The sequence below is a fragment of the Platalea leucorodia genome (assembly GCF_965183815.1).
Source record: "Platalea leucorodia genome assembly, chromosome: 4".
In the NCBI taxonomy this organism is placed as follows: Eukaryota; Metazoa; Chordata; class Aves; order Pelecaniformes; family Threskiornithidae; genus Platalea; species Platalea leucorodia.
This window is the reverse complement of record NC_138826.1, coordinates 14,868,411-14,893,165: the sequence shown is the minus strand read 5'-3', so window position 1 is coordinate 14,893,165 and position 24,755 is coordinate 14,868,411. Positions and strand designations below refer to the sequence as shown.

At 45.3% G+C, this 24,755-nt stretch overlaps 1 protein-coding gene across 2 annotated transcripts in view; it reads left to right on the top strand.

Annotated features, from left to right (window-relative positions):
• NEURL1 (neuralized E3 ubiquitin protein ligase 1) overlaps nucleotides 1–24,755 on the top strand; it is a gene marked incomplete at both ends in the record, with an annotated part of 166,501 nt that overhangs the window by 52,908 nt on the left and 88,838 nt on the right. The window contains one exon of one of the 2 annotated variants that reach the window (XM_082308918.1): nucleotides 22,927–22,960. The exons of the other annotated variant lie outside the window; for it this stretch is intronic. Within the exon in view, the coding sequence (XP_082165044.1) occupies nucleotides 22,927–22,960 (34 nt within the window). Of the gene's footprint in view, nucleotides 1–22,926; nucleotides 22,961–24,755 lie in introns of those variants that run through there. 2 annotated transcript variants of the gene reach the window in all.

Below are 24,755 nucleotides of genomic sequence, written 5' to 3'. Positions count from 1 at the left end.
TTGCCCATCAGATGGAGTCATCAACACTCGGTGAATATTTGACTCACCTCAGGGAAGGTATAAAATGCTGGATGATGGTTCCTGTTCCCAGAAGTCTGGAGAAGACTGGGGCAGGGGGAAAGGTTTCCATATTAAAGTTATCACTTTACTGACTACATTTTAAGGCTCTAACTAATGAAGAAGTAAACCTGTCCTAGGCTAAGGACACAGGACCTGTGTCCTCTGAAACCAAATAACTACTGAAAGACAGTCATCGCTCTGAAAATAAACATGATGGTCAAAAAATTTACCCTCTACCTGGGGGCTTCACACTCCACCTGGGGAACTGCATTTCTCCAACTACCCAGCCTGCTCTTTCCACTGCTGTCTGACAGTGCTCCAAGAGCCTCCTTGCACTCTTCCTTGTGATACCTGAAGAGCTTCGCTCTGCGCTTGATTTTTATTTCCACCAGTTACTGGTGAAGTGGTCTGTCAAAGAGCCTTAACAACTGTGAAAACACTTTGAAGTGTATAAAAATACTTTAAAGAGGCATTCTCTATTGTTTTCTGTTGTGGGCAGCACTCTTCCAGGTGTTTACACCCGATGCATTTCACATTTCAAAGCGATCATGCTGATCTCCACTGATAGGTGTGCAGATCAAGATGGGGATGAATATGTGATGTGTGCGCAGAGTGAGGCTCAGCTTTTTTTGTTCATTTGTTTGTTCTTTAGTGCAGTAGTTCGGTGGCTGCAGGCATTGTTCCATCTTGTCGGGCAAATCGGTTATCTTGCAGGATCAGCTGTGCTCATCGTAGGCAGAAGTGGTTTGCATGTCTGTTTTTACATAATTTACTGCACAGCAACAATCGTTTTCTGTTGTACATGATGACAGGTACTAAATTCCAGGTTAGCTATATTGGAAGTATGCGCTATTTTTGCTACAGTCCTTTTTAGCCATTAGTGAAACGTAGTGATGACTTTGGGTGTTACCAACTGATTCAACAAGGGTTACTCAAAGTTCAGCCTTTTAGCAGATACTTAGCTTATCTGTACTTGTCCTTATTGGAAGATCACTGTTTATTCTCATTTTGAGCTCCATGATTTGGATAGCTTTTTACACATTGCTCATTATAAACTATACTTAGTGTTTCCATTTAGCTTGGATTCCTCTCTCTTTAAAAGCTTATTCCAGGATTTGTTCACTATCTCTGTTTCATATTCAAGTGGCCTTTTTATAACCTTGGTGAGAATTTACATGTAATTTAAAGCCTTGTGTCCAGTTTCAGTTTATAGCCCGCTTTCATTTATGGCACAAGCACAGACTTCGTTTTCCTGTAGATATAGCAGCTAAATCAGTATTGTTGAAAAGGTGGTAAAGACGTGGTTGTAGAAACAACTTACTGGCAAACTGGTTGCTGTCTTAATTTCAGAATGACAGCAGAGAAAATACGAGGGCTGTGCTGAGCCAGAGCATCAGTGATAACACAGTAACAATCAATACCTCTCAACAAAATATTTACTGATGGATCCCCTCTTGTCAAAACTTTGGGGTAAAACATGCTGGAATAGATAAAGAAGTCCTTTCCTTCTTGCCCAGGGCTCTTTGACTTCATGTAAAAGAGAGGTTCTCCTTTGTTCTTGGTTGAAGAGGGTGTATGACTTGCTTAGGCATTGCTTACTCTGCCTGCTGCTTTGCTGTCTGAGAGGCCATCTATTAAGTAGTAAGCTGGCAGAAACTTACACCCTTTTATATAGCACTTGTCATTTGCAGATCTCCAAATCTGTCCAAAGTGGAGGAAATTTATCATCTCTATTTTGTAAATTTAGAAACTAGAAACAGACAGACACTCAAGGTCAGAAAACCATTGCCAGCACTGGAAATAGAACCCAGCTCTTTTGTGTCATGGTTTCTGATCTTGCTAAAAACTAGATTGCAAGTGGGGAAAGGAAAACAATTCTTGAAACTGCAATTATTACTTTACTTCTGAACCTATCTTCTGTTGCAGTTAAGTTGCTAGGCTGCCATGGTCTCTTATGTACCCATGCAAGATAACAATATAAAACTGTTTGCACAGTGTAACCCAAAACATTGCTTTATACGCAGTGGCAGTAAATCATTACATAGCTTAGGAGTGCCCGTGCAGGCGCTGGGAAGGGTTGGGTTGTGTGGGCCAGCATTGTCCTGTAATGCAGCTTCAGCTGTAGAGCTGGATCCAAAGGAATGGTGATTGTCTATGTAACTATGTACAGAGCCTGGCAAAATGATGTCTTCCTTCTGCTTTGATCCAACATGTTGCTGAAATGTAACTAGTATAATAATATATTTTTAGATGCAAAAGCAGTGAACTTGTAAGAGGCAAATGGAAAATCCTCATACGTTGCAGCATCCAGTGAACCTGCTATGTTTTCTTGCTTCCTCAAGTCATTCACACATACTGTTTCACTCACTGTTAGGAAGTAGGGAAGCACTTGCAAACCTAATCTGGAACCAAGTACAAGAGAAAAATAGTTCTTTGTGCAGAAGAGCTGCAGAGACTTTGTCTTCTGTGTGCAACTGGCTCGGAGAACATTACTGCTGCTTTTAAAAATACCAGATGCTGGCTTGCTGTGTGGGGCAGCATCTCCCTGGGAAAGACACTCCCCTAAATTCCACCAGTCCACTACTGGAGAAAAGGGAATTAATTTTTCATCCTTGTCTCTGGTGGAGTCATCTCCATTCTGTGAAACTCAACTTATCTCTGCTAGAGGTGGCTGGAGCCTCAACATAATGAAAACATTTCAGTTGTATCTATGTTCTTAAATTGGTCCCCATCACTGCGTTCAAACATAGAATCATAGAATCGTTTAGGTTGGAAAAGACCTTTCAGATCAAGTCCAACCGTTAACCTAGCACTGCCAAGTCCACCACTAAACCATGTCCCTAAGCACCACCTCTATGCATCTTTTAAATACCTCCAGGGATGGGGACTCAACCACTTCCCTGGGCAGCCTGTTCCAATGCCTGACTACCCTTTCGGTGAAGAAGTTTTTTCTAATATCCAACCCAAACCTGCCCTGGCACAACTTGAGGCCATTTCCTCTTGTCCTATCGCTTGTTACTTGGGAGAAGAGACCGACCCCCACCTCGCTACAACCTCCTTTCAGGTAGTTGTAGAGAGCAGTAAGGTCTCTTCTCCAAGCTAAACAACCCCAGCTCCCTCAGCTGCTCCTCATAAGACTTGTGCTCTAGACCCTTCACCAACTTCGTTGCCCTTCTTTAGACACGCTCCAGCACCTCAATGTCCTTCTTGTAGTGAAGGGCCCAACACTGAACACAGTACTCGAGGTGCGGCCTCACCAGTGCCGAGTACACAGGGACAATTGCTTCCCTAGTCCTGCTGGCCACACAGTTTCTGATGTGCAGGCCAGGATGCTGCTGGCCTTCTTGGTCACCTAGGCACACTGCTGGCTCATGTTCAGCCAGCTGTCAACCAACACCCCCAGGTCCTTTTCCGCCAGGCAGCTCTCCTGCTACTCTACCCCCAGCCTGTAGCACTGCATGGGGTTGTTGTGACCCAAGTGCAGGACCCGGCACTGAGCCATGTTGAACCTCATACAGTTGGCCCCAGCCCATCGATCCAGCCTGTGCAGGTCCCTCTGTAGGGCCTTCCTACCCTCCAGCAGATCAACACTCCTGCCCAACTTGGTGTCATTGGCAAACTTACTGAGGGTGCGCTCGATCCCCTCGTCCAGATCATTGATAAAGATATTGAACAGAACTGGCCCCAGTACTGAGCCCTGGGGAACACCGCTTGTGACCGGCCCCCAACTGGATTTAACTCCATTCACCACAACTCTCTGGGCCTGGCCATCCAGGCAGTTTTCTACCCAGCGAAGAGTACGCCTGTCCAGGCCATGAGCAGCCAGTTTCTCCAGGAGAATGCTGTGGCAAATGGTGTCAAAGGCTTTACTAAAGTCCAGGTAGACAACATCCACAGCCTTTCCCTCATCCACTAAGCATCTATAACCTTGTCATAGAAGGAGATCAGGTCAGTCAAGCAGGACCTGCCTTTCATAAACCTATGCTGACTGGGCCTGATCCCCTGGTTGTCCCGTACATGCCGCATGATGGCGCTCAGCATGATTTGCTCCATAACCTTCCCTGGCACTGAGGTCAGGCTGACAGGCCTGTAGTTTCCCAGATCCTCCTTCCGGCCCTTCTTGTAGATGGGCATCACATTTGCTAACCTCCAGTCAACATCTGCTCCCTGGGGAAGACCATTTGCTTCAGTATTTTGATTTGGAAATTGTACTGACATAAATAGACAGCAACATCAGATTCAGCGTCTTGAATGCACTTTCCAGTCTCTGCATATCTTCAGGCTATCTACTAGGGAAAAAAAATTGTAAGTATTTCCAGTGAATTCACTTAGATGCTAAGTCATTTAAATTCTCAGCCTTTTTAGTCATTGTTGTTACCAGACATTTGTATAATGGCATAAAGAAGTAGCATTCACTACCTCCCCCTCCACGTTCACCATAGTGCGTAGTCTGGTAGGCTTGGGGACAGCAACTTAATGCAATCCCTTTGTTAAAGTGGGAAAGTCATCTCTGAAATGGAGGGCACCCTGATCTGTTTAGAGATGATGATTTTTGGTTTTATGGAATAATACAACAAAACATTTCTGTGTCACATTGACATAGTAGGCAACTTTAAAAAAACCTTAACTTGAAGATACATCAGGGGACTGGTGCATCTAGCCGCTCTAAGGGCAGCCGGGAGTCTGAGAGAGAGCCTACCTCTTGCTTTTTCTCTGTGACAGCACTGGGAATATCTTTTTCTAATTCTGAACTGGGAACTAATTGAATGCTGAAGACCCTTTGTGCAAGCTGCTGCTGAAATGTGATGATAGAAATTCCTGAAAGGTCTGTTAGTCTGAAGCAAAGTGAAAGTGTCTGCTGTGCTTTCCTACAAGATGTCCCAGCAGACTTGTTGTGTTAAAGATAGCTTGCAGAAGGGCTGGCCATCCTATTGTGTTGTCTTTTCTGTTTTATGGCACATAACCTAAAAGTCTGTCTTTCTTTCAGGTTCTGTTGGGTTTTAAGTTCTTTTTTTTTTTTCTTTCTTTCAGTTTTGCTGGCTCGGGACACAGTAAGAGTAAAAATGAAATGTGGATGGTTTGATGGGATAGAGGATTTTTAAGTAGAATGCTTTGAAACTTTCTTTGATTAATACCCACTTAACTCCAAAATCCAATGGGCAACTTAGATTCCTGACTTAGATGTTAAATGCTTCTTGAATTCCCTTTGACTATATTCATTACGAACAGGCCTAGTGATTGTCAGGGTCGTTCCAGTGGCACAACCAGCCGCAACAATGGCCAGATTTCATACTCCTATCTCAAAGCTCAAAACCAAGCTGGAAACCAAAGCAAGCCATTCTGTGTTGTCCAGACTGTTGAAAGCCTTTAGGATGATCAAGAACTGATGCTGTTCACGGTCCCACCTTTAGTGAGTGTTTTACAGCTTATCAGTAGAATCTCTTTGAAGAAGTTTACTGCTCATGTCCCGCTCAGGGTCTCAGCTCGCGTGATAGATGTGCAGGTATCTTGAAGGCTTTGAAGGACTGACATAACACAGGACAAATCAAGTTCTGCTTGGGCTGGATCAGATAATCTCTTATATATTTATATCTAGTTTTTCTTCTGCAGCCCTGCTTGTCTCAAGGCTGATGCTGTAAGCAACAGTGAACAAATTTAGGACGAAGCTAAACCAAAGCTGTACCTTCAGTGCTATAACTGTAGATTTTTGTCTTAATTACTTCCAACTGCGGAAGCATGTATATATGTGTAAGGTACTGAGTACCCTGATCTCTTAAGCTGTAAAACATTTAGCACCTGTGGGATCTAACAAAACACGTCTGCTTTTCTCTTTGGCACATGTTCTTGACAGTTGTATGGAAGTGTGAGGAGTAGCTCATGGTTCAGAGGATGGCTGAGGTCTATTCTAGTTGTAGAAATAGGGCAGGTGTTTTCCATTGGTGCCATACCTCTCTGTTCTGCTGCTCTAACTTCTCACTAATTTCCCAAATGAAGCTCCTGGACTAGAGGCTCTGGGGCTATCTGTGATGGAGGTACCCACTGCAGAGGCATAGGGAGTAACATCCCTGAGATCAGCCACTAAACTCACTCACCTTAAAAGCAAAGTAAAAATGCTCTTTGTGTTTCCTTTTTTTCTTTTTCTTTTCTTTTTTTTTTTTTTTTTTCCTGCAATGGGCTTTTAAAAGTCTCATGCACTATTCTCATGCCCAACCCAGGGGTGTGCATCTGGAAGCAGGCTCAGTGTGCAGTGTTGCTGTCTTGCAGTCTCATCCAGGGGCTGTTCAAAACAAGAATTACTCATATGGTTTTGTGCTAGTGTATATTTAGGAAACCTGAACTAGGCCGTGTGAGAGACGTTCAAGCTAGATGATAGAATATCACTGGGCTGGGCAGTGCTGAGGGCAGGAGACGTCATGGTGCTGGACTTCCTGCATCCCCACCCAGGCAACTGGAGATTTCCTGCGGTCTCTGCTTGCAGATGCTCCCCTCCGCTCAGCAGGCTGCAGGGTGGAAGCTTGCTGTCCTTCAGGCTCCTTCCAGATGTCTGAGGTGTCAGATTGCAGCAATGCTAATAGTGAAAGGAAGGGTGTTAATCATGCCAATACCCACTTGATCTTTGTGTTTACATACAGGAGAGTTGCACATTATGCCTCTGTAGACCAAGTGCATTGTATATACAGCAGTTATTTATGTCCCTCTGTTCTTCCCATAAAGATCCCACCCTTTCATCCTGTATTTTGGAAGCTCCCTGCATCCCTGGCTTAACACAAGGGTTTTGGGGACTTCTGAACAGCATTTCCCTTCTCCTTGCTCAGGGCTCTGCGTATCCCATGTGCCGTTTCCCACAAGTCAATGGTTTGTGTGGCCCCTTTTCTCTCTCTGTGGGAGAAGTCATGTAACTTGTGATTTTCCTATAAACTTTCTAGGGATGGGGGACAGAAGTGAGATGAAGGGTTGTCTTGGCCACTACCTGTTCATTTCATCTGCAGGTTATTACAGAAGCAGCAGCTGTAGCATCTGCAAGTTGGATGCAAACAGATCTGTGTTCCCCCTTTTTTTTTTCCTTCTGATTTTTTTCTTTTCCCTAATGATCCCCCCAGAAATCGATAGCTTTCTGCCTCGTGGCGCCTGGAAGACTTCCTTGCATTTTGCAATGGGTCCAGCGGGGTGTTGCAAAGTTGTTGTGCTCAAAGAGAGCAAACCGCTTGCTTGCAATCTGAGCAGAATAACTTGCTCTTCTCACCACTTTGAGCCAGGAGAACTTTTATCTGTGTGTTGTCTTCCCAAGCATCTCTGACAGGCACAGGCCCTTGGGAGACGCTGTGGTGCAGTTTACAGCAATCTCCCTCTATTGATGGGCAGCTGAATGAGGGATCTGTTTTGCTATTATTTATTTATTGAGCTGTGGCAGAGTGCTGCCTACGAGCACAGAGCGAACTGTGGCATTGAGCAATGCAACTCACACCCACCCTGGATGATACAACAATTTAGAGGTGCGTTTAGTTTCCTTGTCTCTTTTTTTACTATGAGCTTGCAAACAGTGCTCTGCTCCATAAATGGGAAAAGGCAATCGACTCAGAGAAGAGGGAATGTGTAAGAAGCAGCAAGTGCTGTGGAGTGGTTGCTGCCCCACAGCCACCCATCCTCATGTTTGGAGGAGAAAGCCCTTCTCTCCATGGCTTTTCTTTGGCTCCCATTTGGATAGAGCAGTGGTAGCAATGACCTTGTGCATCCCTGTCCCACCCTCAGAGCCACAGAGGGGTGAGCAAAGGCTGGTTTGGGGACAGGAGGAGGGTGGGCATGTTGAGTAGACTGTGCTCCACATGGAGAGAGGAGCGATGAATGACCTGTGAGATCCCGGTCTCCATCCACAGCCTTGGTCTGACTCTGGCAACCACCAGAGCAGACTCTGTCCTGTAAGAGATCTTTGGTTCTTAAGCCTCAAAGCAAGAAAATGCATTGGTCGTGTTTTGCCAACAGTTGATGGTGTAAACACAGTGAAACAAGTGAGCTGCAGTTTGAGATGGTGCTGTGACCACGTTAGCTTCTGTGGACGGGGCATGGAGCAAACCCTGTAACTCTTACCAAGGGTTACAGCTGCGGTTTTTTTCAAGATTTCATTGCTGTTGACAGTCAGTCATCCTCCAGAGTCCCTCTGGACGCTGAAGATGGCATGTGCTGACTGAAGTTGCTGCATGGGTAACCTCTGGGAAAAGAGGTTTTGCTTTTGGTCTGGTTCCGTTTTCACATCACAGGCAAGAAAAATCACCCTTGAAATTGCTGCTTTGCTGAGAGCATGAGCAGAGAAGCCCAGGATGGCAGTGGCTGCACGGAAGGTTACCTGTAGAAGGTGGCCTGGGAATGGCGGGAAGGGTCCTGGTGGGCTGCAATGGCACGTCACGCTGGGTACACTGTGTGCAGTGAACAGTTTGAGTTGTCCCATTCCCTGTTCCTTAATTGCCTATGGTAAATCTGGGATGTTTATGTGTGTATTTGTTATGTAAAATTTGGCTGCTCCTGGTTAAACAATTAATTGCTTCTGACCTGTTAATAATGAGTTTTCATTCACTGCTCACATCCCCGGTGCATGACAGATCTCTTCATGATAGTGCCTCTATTTACTGGTTGGGTGATTGTAGCTGTCTGGTTTAGGATGGGCAATAGACTTTCCCCAAACATTCCTGTTAGCACAGTTTTGCTTGTCTGCGCATTTATCAGTGGTGAATACAACTTATTTCCACGTATGGTGGGTTTATATTTGCCATTAGTCTTCCAGAGCATTGCAAATGTTTAAGGTCCGGTTGAGGGAGAACCGTGATGTTGTGGCCATGTTGTAAGGCTTGGGCAATGAGGAGAGGCATTCATGCTGTTTGATTTTTGCATCTTTTAACTTCAAAGTAGGTTTAAAACTTTTTTTTTTTTAATTTAATGCTATAAATACTATTTGAATATGAAGAAATAGCAAAAGAACTTGCTCCAGCAGGGAAGCTTCCTGTACACAAACAGTAATCAGAAAAGATGCTGAATTTAAACGACATGAGATTTGCAATGATTGCCATTTCTCTGGGGCTGGTAATGAGGAACCTGCCAAGTGTCACAGCTGGTCCATCACTAGCCACAGTCCATTAAAATGTTGTTTTCTGCTTGGCTTGCGTCCCGTGTGGGAAGAGGGGCAGAGGAGCAGGCAGCTCTCAAGCACTGTGGTCCTGGTTCTGTGGATCTGGCACTGGTTCCCTATCCCATCTCATCTGGGATCTGACACACTGCTGGTCGGGGTTGGCAGTCTGAGGTCCTCAAAGGACTCGGGATCTGACCCATTTGTGACATCCCTGGCTCTAGCTGGCCATGTTTGGATGTCAGCATTCATCCAGCATTACTGTTCCTCTGCCACACCTTGCGTGGTATCGGAGCTCTTTGTCTCCATAGCCTCTTCATATTACTCTTTGCTTATTTAAAAAGGGGGAAGAAAGCCAGGTGGTGTCAGGCTCCATTGTGCATGCTGCCAGTTCACCCTCTTACAGCCCTACTCTGTAATTTTTCATATGTGACTAAAGGGGAATCATTTCACTTACTGCTCAAAATTTTTTTTCCAGAAATTTCTACCAAGGTTTTGCAAGAGTGTAGAGAATAACTGAAGAACCCCCACATTTTCTTCTTTTGAAGATGAAACCTTTTATTCTCTTGAATAACAAACCTGAACACCTGACTTATTAGGTAAAAAACAGATGGCAGAGACTTGAGGGATAGTGCACACAAACACAAGATCTGCTATGCAGATAGTATTTAGAAAATTATTATATTGGAGCCTGTTGCATCCTAAGGGCTGTAAATTGTGGAAATGTCTCTAACAAACACAGTTCCCAGAATGGGACCTAATCCCAGATTTGGCTGTCCTGAAATGCTAGACCTAGATCTAGTTGTGGTGGCTTAATAATGTCCCGTTACTTACCCAAAGCTTAATTATTTGGGGTTAGTGGGAGATGATGTGGCTGAAGAACCTGCAGCCTTGAAGACCTTAGCCAATGTATATGTTAGGGGGACCTGCAAGGACAGTGTGTGAGTAGCAGTATGGGTCTGTCAAACAGGAATTTTAATCGTTCAGGTGTGGACAAATTAGCAGTGTAATTATGTAATTAGGTTTTCGTGGTCCGTTCAATCCTGATGACTCTGTAGGGACTCTGCTGTGGTGGAGCTGTGATGGTGTAACCGCCATGTGGATAAAGGCCATCAGCTGGCATTTTACTGGCAGCATCTGAACAAGTGACTTTTGAGGGGAAAGGTGACACATCTTTCCTACTATCCTAATCTGTCAGTATCTGCCTTTACTATGGGAATCTTGGAAAATATTTTCTTTGTTTTGAAGCTTTTCTTCCTCCTCCTGGCTGGGGGATTGCTTGTCCCTGCTATCAGCAGAGACCAGACGGCAGCTGCCTCCCTCCTGCAGATGCCCAGGAGAGGAGCTGCAAGGCAGACCCCATGGTCCTGGCTGAGGCTGGAGCTTCATTTACTGATGTTCATTACTGATGGTGATATGCTGAGTTTGTGCTGGGCACAGGATGATTTCTTCACATCTCAGCAGTGTGGCCTTTTGCCATGAAGTTACCGCTACATAGTAACGTTTGGGTCAGCCTCCGTGCTAAGTGCAAGTGGTGCCTGTCCAGCCTCTAGCTTCGACTAAACCCCCTGGTAAGTAAAATATCAGCAAAGATATAGCAGATCATTTTTAAGGATGTCAACCAATGTACAGCCTTGCAATTCTCAGTTTTGAAATGCTTCTAAATCAAATTATGAATACTAACAAAACAGGTATGTTTAACGACTAGTGCACTGCTGAGTATCTTCTCAGCTCTGTCTCTGGGGGCTGCTAAAATATCTGATGGTGAGAGACATTAGGATTTCTACAGGTGCTTTCCTTCTGCAGTCATTAGGTGTTTCCAATGCATCTGCAAAACTGCAGCCCTTGGAGTGATGCAGCTGGCCCTTTCTGTGTCCTGTCTGTGCATGTGCCAGACAGACCACCATTGCTGCCAGCCATGAGATGTGAAAGGCTGGAAAAACCCACGTGAGGTACAGACTAGCTCACACTCAGGTTTTTTTAAAATAAAACCACACAAAGCTTTGCTCAGTAGGAATCTGTGTGCTTAAAATGCATGGAGCAAATTCTTTGCTTTTTAAAGCGGTGGGAGTGGGATATGGAGGGCCATATTTCCAAGCATCTTCCATGCTTTCAAGGGTTTAATATTTGTAAGCCTGGCTGGGAAAAGGGTTGGTGCCCCTCTTGCTGAGCTCTTTATAAAATAGGACCTCCTTGTTTGCCAACTAGATGGGAGCTGAGAGCTTTCTGAAACATGTCATTCCTCCCACCTCCTTTATTTCTTCTTTTATTTCTTGTTCCCCTTCTTGCTTTTGGGTTGCTGTGTAGGTTGCTTTCCAGTTCCTCATGCCATTCTGCTGTCTCCCATTGCGGGTCTGTTGCCTGCATGACAAATCTGCTGAGTATCCCTGGGTTTTAATGTGATAGTCCAAGTCCTGTTTTTCTGTTCCGCCTTGTTATCTTCATTATGTGTTTTGTGCCCAGAAAGATATTAATTTCTGAATACCATGTTTTCCATAGTGACTGCTCAGCGGCCATCTCATTATGACCTTAAAGATACAAGACCAGATGCTTTCATTTTTACTGGATAAGGAGTTGGCCTCTGAGGCTTATATGATCAGTTCCCAAACATTAATAATTTACAGAAATATTTTGCCTTTTACATTCCAAGAACTTAAGTTTATGAGGGCTACTTCAATAATAAATTATTTACAACAAATTTTATCCAACTTCTTTTCTATTCTGGAGCATGCATCTAAATATTTATGTTGTATTTTTACCTTTTTTCCTCTCATGTGTTCTTTTGTTTGGTGTCTTTATAGATTTAGCATGACTATCCAAATGGAAAATCTCTTTCTAAATATGACTCAGCATAAGCAGCCTTTACAAGCTTCGAAACTCTCCAGATCATGACACCCTCATACTGTGAAAATGGAAGTTTAAAATCATCCACTGCCTATGGTATATTATTTATTCATCTCATAGGCTACTAACTACAGCAATTTGTATGAGTCTAACATAGCAAATGTCAGATGTTGTTTCCATTTCTGCTTTTCTTTTGCTTCACTGGCAAAATTCTTATTGATTTCAGTGATGGCAGATTAAGCCCTGCATATGTTTCATTTTCATGAGCCAGCAAAAATGTCTTTCCTCTTTATTGTGCCCATCTCCTTTAAATATTTTTGTGTGTCTTTACACAACTCTCCCACTCAAATTTCAATGTCTTCCAAGTCTCCTTCCTCAAGTCAAGTTGCCTGAATCCCAGCAAGTATTGGCTCAGATTGTGGTCTTTCTTACTCAGATAAGTGTCCATCCCAGCTGTATGATAGAGACACTGCTTCTGATTGCTAGAAGGTGAGATAAGGTATTGAATAAAGATGCTTTTCTGTGTCACCTGAGTTTTGAGGTCAGACTATTAGATGTTTCACAGGCTTGCAAAGCAGCAAATAGCTAAACGGCATGAGCAATATACAGTAGGGTTGTGGGGAAAGAAGTACAAGCTACTGATCTTTAGGTTTGCCTGAACATTACCCAGAAGGAATGACCAGCAAGGAAACTCTGGTCTCTAAGCATCCCGGGACAGACTGCTCCCCACCCTTCCCGACAGAAGCAGCTGATTCACAGGGGAGTTGCTGGGCTCGCTGTGGTATGGGTTGTCCACATCTCATACATATTCTCCTAAATAAACCTCTGCCCTGAGAGGTGGTACTGGGGTTTGTCTTGAAGCAAAAACTTACATCTGGGAAGATCACAAACTCCTAAGACATGGATCTGGAATAGACTTCTAACTGTTAAAAGGACCATCATCTGAAATAGCGTCACATCCATGTAATGTACAGACCTGTCTTGCTAACACTGAACATGCAGAGATATTAATCTTTTCATGCCCATGTCTAATGTTCCTGTCTTAATCTAGATGGACGGAAAAAGATTTATACTTCTAAGCTGCTCTATATTAATGAAAAACATTATTCTCTCCTGTCCTCCAAACACACTCTGCAGCTGCAGGGGAAACAGTCTCTGAAGTGGGAGTGAGACCACGGTCAGACCTTGAATGAGGTCTTGGAAATGCCAGTGGACTGAGTACACTGTATGTGAGTTGGAAGTGAGTCACAGTGCAATTTGATGAAGATCTAGATGAAGCTGGGGAGCACTGAGCATCAGCTGTCTGTGTTTTCTCCTTGGAGGTGAAGCCTGGGTGAGAGTCAAGTGGGGATTCCCCTGGGAAGAGCAACAGTCTCCTATGGGCAAGCACACACTGCTGCCATCAAAGTGTTGGTATTGGCTCCTGAAGTTACAAGGCAGGAGGAGACATATGTCCCCTTCTGCCCAGACAGGTCAGAAACATGGCAAAGAGTGTGTTGGCTGATCTGCTTCCAAAACGACACATGAAAATTTGCTTTCAACAGAGCAGACTAGCTGCTTGATACTTGGTGTAAGGCTGGTTAAAGACTGTATCTGCATTATGAAATCTCTGTTGCTTTAACTGTGTTGATAAAGCCTTTGAAGATGGGCATTTTGTCTGTGTGGCTACAAAAAGCTAAAGTGACAAAAGTCATCGTAGTTGACGTGTAGCTGCACAGGTAAAAATGCTTTTGTGCAGATAAAACATCTCCAGGACATAAGAACAGCTGAGTTAAGATGACCTGATAGGGAGGGAGAGACGCTCTGTTTGGGCTGATGTTGTAAATGATGTCATTGCTGATTTTTACTAGCCTGGGGTATGGCTCACAGGTCACCTTAAGAAAACATAACTGCACAGAATAGCTTAGAGTTTTTGAATCATCCTGTGGAACATACACTTTGGTCCTAATAAACAATGTTTATACTTCCACTCAAACTCAACTTCTTTGGTTCTAATTCCTTGTAGGAATCACAAACATTATTTTTAGAACCTCATGCCGAATAGAGTTTAGATGTATTTTGTCTGCTCAGTGACCAGTTGTGCTGGGTCAGATTCTGGCTATTATTAGGAATATGTGAATTTAATAAAATCTCATGTTTATATCCAGGCTAACCATTTTGTGTTTCTCAGATAGGTGCGATTTAACCTATAATGTTAATGTATTAAATATGTTTTCCTGTGTTCCACCAAAACCAAATAATAGTTTGGGAGACGGAGAGAAAGAAGGGTGGGAAGAAGCAGACATCTAAGTAAAACATATGTTGAATGGGAAAAAAATCAGTCACCCTGGATTCTGGGCCTGTGATTATTTCCACATGCCTGGACCGTATTGCTGTGCTGTGTGCCATTGATGTCATTAGATGCTTTATGCCAGAGTGGATTTTTTGCGTATGCTGATGAGATTGCAGGATTGGGACCTTGGTGGGTAAATGCTGCCAGTGCGGTGTCGGCGCCGTGGGGGTGTGTGCTGCTCATGGAGGTCTGCACCCTTCCAAACCCCTTCTGGTGCTGTGTGTGGGCGCGTGCCCGGCCAGCCCAGCAGTCCCCAAAGTGCCGATAACCGCCTGGCTGCCTAACGAGCCTCCAGGCAGCAGAGACTGTCCTCAGCCCTTATTAAGAAAAGCAAACAAGAAAACTGGCTAATCAAAACCCGCCTTGTAAAATTGGGTATTTTTAACTGGTGCTTGGTGCTGGAAGAAGGCATGGTTACAAATAAGCTTAATGTTCCTGTTCAAAGGTGCCTGTGTGTCAGGAAGAAATGCCAGCCTTTCCCCCTTGCTTTTGTCAGGGCTGATTTGTGAGAAAATGAGACCATCGCCATTCTCTTTGGTTCCTGGTGAAAGGAAAAGAGATTTGATTGCTCCCTCCAGATGAAAATACAGAGGAGTCTTCTAGGCCAGAAAACAACTTCTTTTTTCTTTTTCTTTCTTTTTTTTGTTGTTATTTGAGCCTGCCAGATTGGTCTGCTCTCTGCTCTCCAAGTGTGTGGGCGACACAGAAGAGGATGCTGAGACAAAGAATGGGGGAGGGAGGAAAGAGAAGTGAAAAAGACCTTTGGATTGGAGGCATGGTGTATGGGAAGAAGAGAACGCAATGGCAGAGGCAGCGTTGTTTTGGTTTGCGAAAGTTTGCAGCAGATCAGAAGAAGCTGCGGTAGGTCAGAGACACTCAGTCTAGATGCTGTAGCAATGAATATATTAGCATAGTTTAGATCCTAGGCATGCAGACATTTTTCTGCGTTTGGTAATTTTATGAAGCTCATGTCCTACTGATCTCTGATCCCTCCTCCTGGAAATGGGGATGTCAGATGGAGGGGTGGCTGGAGGGGAGCATGACCATTGCTCTACTCAGTACAGTATTTGCATTTTGTGTTCATCTGCTTTGTGCTTTGATAAAGTAGGTCCAAAACAAGTGGCATTTTGTGAAGGTAAAGCTCTGATTTTTGTACCGATTAGATCCTGTTTTCCTGAGCTGAAGAACCAAAACTCATTTCTTATTCCAATAATAGCTGCCCGCAGTCTACTGTGTCTGGCTCGTGATCTTTCATAATACTTTTGTAAGACTGAGTTACATGCAAAATGTCTTTTAATTGGAGTAATAGAAGAAAGGAATTAAAAGATATAAAAAGGGAGGAAGGGTAAATTTCAGATAAAACTTGAAAAGGCACAAAGAGTCTAGGACGGGGAGGTATAAGACAGCAGTATCTGGTGAGGGAGAGCAGGAGACCAGAGAAGGGTGAGCAACAGATGAACAGAGGGAGTGGGAAAGGGCAATGCATGTAACATGCATTACATGATTTGTTTTGTATTTACACCTGCAGGATTCATCTCGCCTGGGCTGGAAAATTCTCCCTTGCCATGCATTTTGCCCTTGAAGTATTTTACCTCCAGCTCCTTTGGTTCCTTGAAGTCTTTCATAAAAGAGCTTATGAAAGCAGCCCTGTAAGGGCAAGTTTTGTAAATAAATCCCATTTCCTATAGGATGGCCCTGTAGCAGGAGGCCGGGAAGTTTTGGGGTGAGAAGGGATGCACAGGGAGCCAGTCCTGGGAGAGGATCGGGGACTTTCCTCTGCAACCCCAGGAGCCTTTCCAAGCCCAGACTGAAACTTTGTGTGGGCACACGTGGTGTGGGACATTGTCCTGTGGACGTGTGGCGTGGTCCTGCCTGCCCGTCTTGCCAGCCCAGAAGGTTTCTTTTGGAGCCTGCTGCCCTTCACCGCCCTCTCTGAAGGACTTTCAACAGGGTAATAAAAAGGTGTTTCTCTGCTGGGCTAATATTTACATCACAAACATACGGTGCCTTTGCTTGGTTACAAACATCAGTGCCTGCAAGTGAGAGGCTTTTCTCGGAAAGGGCGGGATGGGAAACAGAGGTTATTCTCTCCTGTCACTGTATTTGCTAACAAAAATCTTTAGAAATTATACCTCTATGCTGAGGGAACATTATTAACATTACAAAGTCAAGCTCTCAAAAGCTCGCACGTGCTGGAGTGGAAGTTGTCTATCTAACCTTCACTTGTACCCGGTGCCGCTGCTCTCTGATGACCTTATTTACCTCTTTGGTTTCACAGAGCTCCTGCCTGTGCTCTTTCCAGAGGGCATTGAATGAACACTGTTGAATTGAATTAACCTGTTGCTGATAAGATCCTCGTTTAACTTTTTGCAAAAACTCAAAATATGCTTCTCTAGCTCAGGCAGAGAGGCATCACCTCTTCCTACAGGAATATTATGAAAACAAATGTGGTGTTTGCTCAACAGTCACACGTTAAAGGGAAAATGCCATAAAAATGCTGATAATTGCAGCTGGTAGTTTCATTTTTCAATGCAGAGTTTGGATGTTGCCTATGATAAAGTGTGAATGAGCTACTTATATAAAAAGTATATATATTGTACCAGTATTCCCTGTAGCCCTGTGTGGAAAAATACTATGCTTTTGTCACTAAAGGCTGTCACAGTGTCTTATCACATGGGATGATACTTTTCAAAGTTTCCAAACATTTAATAGCCACAGAACTGGGCTTGAAATAACAGATTTCTTGGTCCTGCTGTGCTGTCATTGTGCTGTGACTCCAGTCAGAGTAAAAATAAAGATATTCACATGAGACTAAAGAAAAATCTTTGCTTGAAGATAGAAATTTTAGTTTTCTTTCTGGTTCTTACGCTTGTTCTGAAAGCAAAAGTCAGCTTCATTAGGTGAGTGTTATAAATCAGCGTTTGTTTTTTTAAATTACAATGTTTCTTCTAGTGAGATGCTTTTATCTTCATTTTCCATTACATTTGGATAGGCCTAAGATTCTTTTGAATCTTGTGCTTGAAGAGTTAGTCTGAAATGGCAGTGAGAGGCTACGCTATTAACATTAATTTAGCATATAAATGAAGGTGAGGACTGGAGGCATTTGAAGGTGTAGTCGGCATCGTGCACAGCATGATACTCTCCTCAGGAATGGGCTTTTGGCAGATTCTAGGGCATATTGCCCCAAAGCAGGCACAGGTTTTCTGTATCATCTAAAAGCTACTTTTCAGAAATGCTGGTTAGCCCAATGCAATGCTTTATTGCAAGGCACATCTTACGTTGAATTCTGTCATTTCTAGTCTCTGCTACCTTGTACTGTCCCGCCGGGTTTTCTCGATATATTATCCCAAAAGTGTTCAAGGAGGAGGGGGCACTCTTGGCTTTTGGGGCATTAATTTCTTTCCTGACACCTTCAAGTGTTGAGTCACTGTCTTTGAAGATAAACCCAGCATCCAGTGGGGGCTTGTGAGCATTTCCATGCTGATGGAAAAACGTTGTGCAACTTGGCCTGAGGTCAGTTCAGTTCCTAGCCTTGGAAATTCTTCTCATTGCTCAGCCTCCTGCCCCTCTCAGCACTGCTGTTCCCCTCTTCCGCCCCTGCAGATGGTCGTGCAGGGAGGATATGATAAAATGCTGAGCACTGGCAGGGTCAGAGTTAAGCCTGGGATGTCTGTGGCAGCTTCGGCTTTGTGTGAACAGGGGTTGCAGCCCCCGAGCAGTGACATGAGACCTTGGGCTCTCCTATCGCTGCCGTGTCTCCTTCGCTGAATCAATCTGCGTCCTGGACATCCATTACAACACCTCGCTGATGTCTTCATTGCCCTACCGAGAGGCAGCCTTTACCGCTGCGCCGCTGCGGCTCCTGTCACCAAAGCAAACGCAACTGATGTCTCATTTACGCTGAGTGCAAATGTGAGGTGGATATTCAGCCTAAAGATTTTCCCTGTCCTTAAATTCCCCTTCCTGCTGTGCCTGCAGAGAATTGTACCGGGATAATTAAGCGCCTGGGTTAGTGGTTGCGGTGCTGTAGTTTGTAGGTATGAGTGGTGATTTTGATTTTAAGAATTTCAGCCAGAATTTTGCATTTCCTTTGACTTACACATGGAGATTTGGCTTTCATCCAGAGCTGCAGCTTTATAATAATGCTTATTAATGACATAACTCATTAGCTGACATTTATGCAGCTGTTTGAGAATATAATCAGCATACCTTTTGCTAGGGCAGTATCCATATCTTTGCATTACAGATAAAGAATTGAAAGCAGAGACGCGTCTTTCATCTAAGCCCCGTCCATTAATGGCAATAAATTAATGTTAAAAGGATGCATAGAATGCAAGATTTCCTAGCTCTGGTCCCTGTTTCTTATGCACTAGCACATGCTGGTGAGATGTGATGGATCCAAGCTTTCCAACAGGAAGCTTGGATGCTTTCCTGTTGAGAACATCATTTTTCCTCTGGAGTTACAGTGGCAGAGGTTCCTGGAGGAAATCTGTTTTCTGTACAGGTGAAGTTTCCCTCCTAATAGCAGTCAGAGACTCATGCTGAAAACAGACCTGAGAATGTGTTCCCCTAAAGTCTCCCATCTTACTAGATGATCTCCAGCTTTTTGCTGAGAGCTACTGTATTGAGTGAAAAAGGACAATTTCTAGTCATTCTGTTTGTTATCATGAAGTCAAGTGCAAGTGGTAATAGAGAAATTGATGGCACCTTTTTAAACATAAAAATCATTAAGAGAAGATTCTCTGTCCCTGGCAAATGTCAGATTGATTTCCACAGTTCCCTCGTTTCCCCCATACTGATATTCAAGGAAACTTTTTGGACCATTTCTTGGTGGGATGTCTCTACCTGCAGCACTGTTAAAGCGAGTGAAACCCACAGCAAGAGAGTTTTTATTGCTTGTTTTGTCTTCCTTATGAAGAGTAAACTCCAGTTCTCCATAGAGCCAAATCCAGTTCCAAAAGAGTTTTAGCTGCATGAGGCTCAGCATGAACTGGAATTTCATTTTCCTGTCCTGTCCTGTGCATATGTATAATCTTATCCTCGATCTCCATGAGATGGACTTTTCATCCTCTCCTTCTTCCCTGTCTCTTTGTACCTTTGTCTGTGTCTCCTCCTGCGAAGGCAGGTCTCTGCAGAGCTGGCTTTCCCCACTATGGTTCCCTGCACGTATCTCTGCTGCTTTCCATCAGTCGGGGTGGAATGGGCTGTTTGGCCATGTTGGGATGTCTTTTTCCCAGACCATGGTGGTTCTCTGGCATCCTCCTTGCTGACTGCTAGCCTTCTGACTAGGACACCAGGGAAGCAATGCAGATGCTCATGACCCCTCGACTTCATACCCAAACCTGCTGCCCAATGTGCAGGGCTGGGGGTTTTATCCTGGGAGGGGTGGGAGATGTGCCCTGTTGTCTGCTCAAGGCCGCTTGGAAGGATTCAAGGTTTTAGTCTAATACGCAGCCTGCTGACCGTGAATCTATCTACGTAAGTCCTCTGCAGCCTCAGCGTCCTACTCTTGTGGTTAATAAGCATATTTAGCAAGATCAGACGCTGCCTCAAAATACTCCTGCAGCAGATTCCTCCCGGCTTGGACAGCAGCACTGCTGCTTGGCCGGAATTTGCTGGACACTGCTCACAAAGGGGAATGGATTTAGGGGGCTGGGTTTCTGTTTGGTCCAGCCCTAATACCTTTGTCAGTGATTTAGAAGGGAGCACAAATGGTGATGATACTGATTTTTATACTTGATGCCAAAATGGGAGGCCTTGCCTGTATTGGCAAGGGCAATGAAATTCCCCAAGGGGACCTAGAGGGCATCGGCAGAGAGAATTGTAAAACAGGAACAGGGTTGTAGATATGTTTTCTTTATGTCTAGAGAAAAATCAGAAGCACAAAAGACTGAAGAGGAATTTGGAAAAGGGCAAGGTCTGAAATGGACTTGGAGGTGATAAGTACAAATCAGGAATAAGTTCCAGCGTGACATGGCTGTGAAGGAAGGATTTGCCATATGGCACATAATCCTCAAGGAATTATCACAGAACAGGGTGGACAGGCCGTTTGACTACCATGGATGGCTCTGTGGGGCTGCGTCCCCCAGGAACTACTCCACAGCAGTGGGGGAAGCTCAGGAGGGGGGGTGCTGGATTTTTTCTGAAAAAAATGCAATTTTTAAAATCAATTGAAATTGTTTATCATTTTCTGCCAAACGGGATGACTCATTCTGGCAGTCTGCCCTCTCCACCCTCCCCCTCAGACAAACAAACAAAGCCAATAAGTTGAAAAAAAAAATAATCTGAAAAGATAACAATTCAAAATTTTCCTTTTGTTATATTCAAAACAAAGGGCTTAATGGTTTTTTGAAGACATCATTTCAGAGCTGGATTCAGTGACCATAACTTGAAAAAATGAGGTAAAAATAACTCCAAAAATAAAATGCTTCGTTTTGAGTTAAAGAAACATTTTGTTCAGTGAGACGCACAAAGCATTCAGTTTTGGGCCAACATTAAATGATATTTTCTTTTCTAGCAATCTCTTGGTTGAGGCAGTGAACCAAGAAGTCAATTATTCACAAAGCTGTAGCAAGATTAAGGTAAGGATGGAAAGCAGAGCTGAAATGAGAAACCGAGGGAGAAAATTTGGGGTTGAACGTCCAAGTCAATCCTCATTCCTCCAAGTGAAACGTGGTAGCTGATGGCGTAAGGGCCCGGACCCTTTGCCGTCAGCCCGAGCGGGTGGGCTGCCCGCCAGGAGATTAAACCGGCAACGTCCTTGTGGTATCCGTGGGTCCCCAGCAGCATGGGAGCAGAGCAGGGTGCTGTGATGGGTTGGTGTGACCCAAGAGATGTCCTACACCCGGCAGGGTGCAGGGGCCATGCTATGGTGCTCCTGGGGATGCGTCCTCACCCCGCACCACTGCTCCTGTAAATGCAGCATCGTCTGAGAGGGGAGGGGAAAAAAAATAGAGGGGGAAAAAAAAAGGAAGAGTCTTCTGCCAAGAAGCTGCCGTAAGCTCTGCAAAGTGTGACTTCGGGTAGGGAGGAGCGGAGTGCTGCCTGCATGCTGCTCAGCTAGGGAAGAGCTGCTGCTTGGCTCTGGGGTCCTGGTGCGAGTCTCCTCAACTGGGCGGGCAGGAGCCGGTGGGTGAGCCAGCGGTGGTGCCTGGCTGCTGCTGGGGGGCTCGGGAGAGGCTCCTCTCGCAGGTTGGAAACGCTGGGCACAGCTTTCCTCACGCACGCGGCGTTAGCGCAAACACCCTGACTGTGCTTTTTGGCTTGGGCTTTTTTTGCACTGCTTTTTTTTTTTTCCAGAAGTGCTGAGACCTCAGCACCCAGCCATCCTAAGCAATAATCCATACAACACAGGCAAGAGAAAACCTTATTTCCCATTTTTCCGGTGGCAGAGTCGAGGCAGTGGGATGGCAGGATTTGCCCAGCACCATGGTAAGAGTTGGGAGGCAGAGCTGCACTCGCGGCTGCGCAAGTTTGACTCCCGCTCCTTTGCAGAGTGAAGAGCAACTGCAGCGTAGCGTAAAGATGCATGAGCTAGTGTTAAACAAGCCAACTGGAATATACCATGGCCGGCTGTGGCAGCTCGGTGCCTGCTGTGTTCATTTACCCTCAGAGCAGTGGACAGGAGCTATGCAGGGAGACGTGCGTGTGGGCAGGGGCGTGCGGTGCTGGAGATGGAGAGGAGGGAACGAGCAAGCTCCTGCACGATCCGCGGGGTGCAGAGAGCAACTGAGGGACCAGCCCTGGCTGTGGTACCCTGCGCACCTCCCTGCACCACCCTTGGCATCCCCCTGCTTTTAATAACGCTGGCCATTGTCCATCAGCAGAGGTAATGAGCTGGAGAGCAGGAAGCATTGTATCTGGGCTGAGCATGCAAGCCTCGCACAAAAGAGTTGACGGGGGGTAATGTTTTTATTATTACAGTCCGTGGCGAACCTTTCTGCATTTCAAGCACTTCTTCTTTGCTATTAAATAATTAATTAACCAGCAGAGGCCGGTTGAAGACTCTGGTGCAGTGATGTCTGGTAATAATTTTCTTTAACCTTTTTTTATTTCTTTTTTTTTCCCCATTCTAATTCATTCCAGGGCTTTGCTCTACGATACCAAACCACCGGTAGCGAAAATTTCAAATGGCCAAAGCCGTTTGATTTTATAAATGAGTTCTTCAGTTTTTTCAGTGGAGTTGGCAGTGCCTCCTGCTTTGTTCCTAGTGCTGCCGGCGAGCCGGGTACCGCCGGGTTTTCAGCCCGGCCAGCAGCCCCCTCCAGCAGCACCCAGCGACCGTAGCATCACGCGTGGATGCCTTTGCCCGCTGCGTTCTGCGCTGTGGGACCGTGTGCGTGGGCCGGGGCGGGGGGGGACACGCTGCATCGATGAGCGGCCGGCGGCTATTTCAGGAAGCCGCGAAGTCTCCTCCTTCTTATGTAAATAAACATGACAGCTCCCAGCGCCGGTGCCGCGGCGGCAGGCGCGGGAGTGGGTGGAGGCTGCCGGCGTGGGGCAGCCGGTTCCCGCGTGGGCCGGGGGCTGCTGGCGCGGAGCGGGGCCGGCCGTGCCCCCGCCGGGCTGCGCGGCCATGGGGGGGCAGGTGACGAGGAGCCTGCTCTACGGTAAGGACCGAGCCTCGGCTGCCGGGGGGAGCGGGAGGCGGCCCGGCGAGGTGAGGCGGGAGCAGCCGGGGGATGCGGGCTCTGCCCGGCTTGTCCTCCCGGAGCATCCCGCTCCCGCGGCGGGGCCGGCCGAAGAGGGAGGCCGGGCGGGGTGTGCTGCCCCGGCTGTGTTGCCGGGGGTAAGGGGCAAACACCTGGCCGTGCAGCGCTGGCGGCTGTGCTGAGGGCTGCGGGGGCCAAAGGCGAGTCAGGGTGTCTGAGGTGCGCTGTCTGACTGCTCCCCGCGGGGAGAAAGCAGCTAAAGGGTACCGCGAGGCAGCTTGGCAGGCTCTCAAAACAGCCACCTGATTTTTCCTTTCCACCAGCAGTTTCTTCTTACCATGAATTCTGGTTTATTTCATTTTAAATTGATATGGTTTGGAATGAACGTTGGTGTGAATTGGCTGATTTTAGGTGAAGCTAAAGCGGTTAAGCGCAGCATGCTGTCTGTGTTTGCTGGGTAATGTAAATTCGGGGAGAGGAGGGAGCTGGAAAGGGACTGGAATATCCCACACAGGCCGCCGTTAAACCAGAATTTGAATCTATAGACAGCACGCGATACTAGCCATGTCCCTGTCTGTGCAAATCTCATGCCATAAATACTTCTGTGAGAATGTTGCACTCCTTAATATTAAACTTGCCTATTGCTCTGAAATGTTCTGTATAACTTTGGATGCAGTAAATGTGCTGCACGTTCAGTACAGTGTGAATGTATTTTCAGAGACACTTCCTTGTTACGATAGTAAATATGGGAATGAAAAACACAGGTAAAGCATCGCGTGGGCTTAGAGTAGCTCGTATCCTTTCTTTGAATAGAGATGCACGAGGTATGTACACTTAGGCTGCGGATATTCACATTACAGTCCTGATTCTTCTCATATTTTCCAAGTCCAAACCCTATAGTTTAAGGAATAAATGGACATAGGTAGGAAGTAGATGACTTTCTCCTTAAAGATATTTAGCAAGCATGTCTCAATAGAGTTTTTTACTTGTTCGTTGTTTGTGTTCTAAAGTGTCATCTGTGGTCTGACCTTATTTCTTCTCTAATCTCATGATATACATGCAATATGCAGAATAACAGCACTGTCGGGTCAACATAAAAAAAGAGCTCTGGCTGTTGTCTTCTGATTGTAAGTGCCTTTTCCCCTTTGAAGCATTATTTGAATGAATTTGAAAAAAACTGGCTGGGAAAGCATAATAGCTATATATGTTTCTTGTGTGGGCCAGGGACTGGGCATTCCAGCTGGGGCTTTCTCCTGCCCGCAGCCGGCGGTGCACTGCATGCTAATCCTGCAACTTCTGTCTTTCAGCGATTTGACTCCAGTGAGCGTGCTTCTTTTTAATTTTTATTTTGTTGGGAGAGGGAAACTAATGAGGAGATGTGGGTATTAACTCTCTCAAATTGCCCTCTTTATACAGAGGGGCTACAGGCTGTGTGTACACAGAGGTGATGCACTGCTGTGTTAGCACAGCGATGCTTTTACAAAAAAAAATGGACAAGCATTATATTTTAAAAGAGTAAATAATAAAAAGTCATGCAACAAAGTACATTTAACAAAAATAGACTGCATCTGCACTTGTGGTTTGTCTGTGGCTACCGTTCCTCCAGTTCCATCTTTCTGTTGAATATTTCTGTTTCAGATGTGACTCAAAATAGCTGGGGAAAGAGAACTGAAACCTTATCCATTTCTCTGAAGTGTAATTGAAAATGAATGTAACAATACTGAAAAGAGTTGTATTGACAACCCTTGCACCT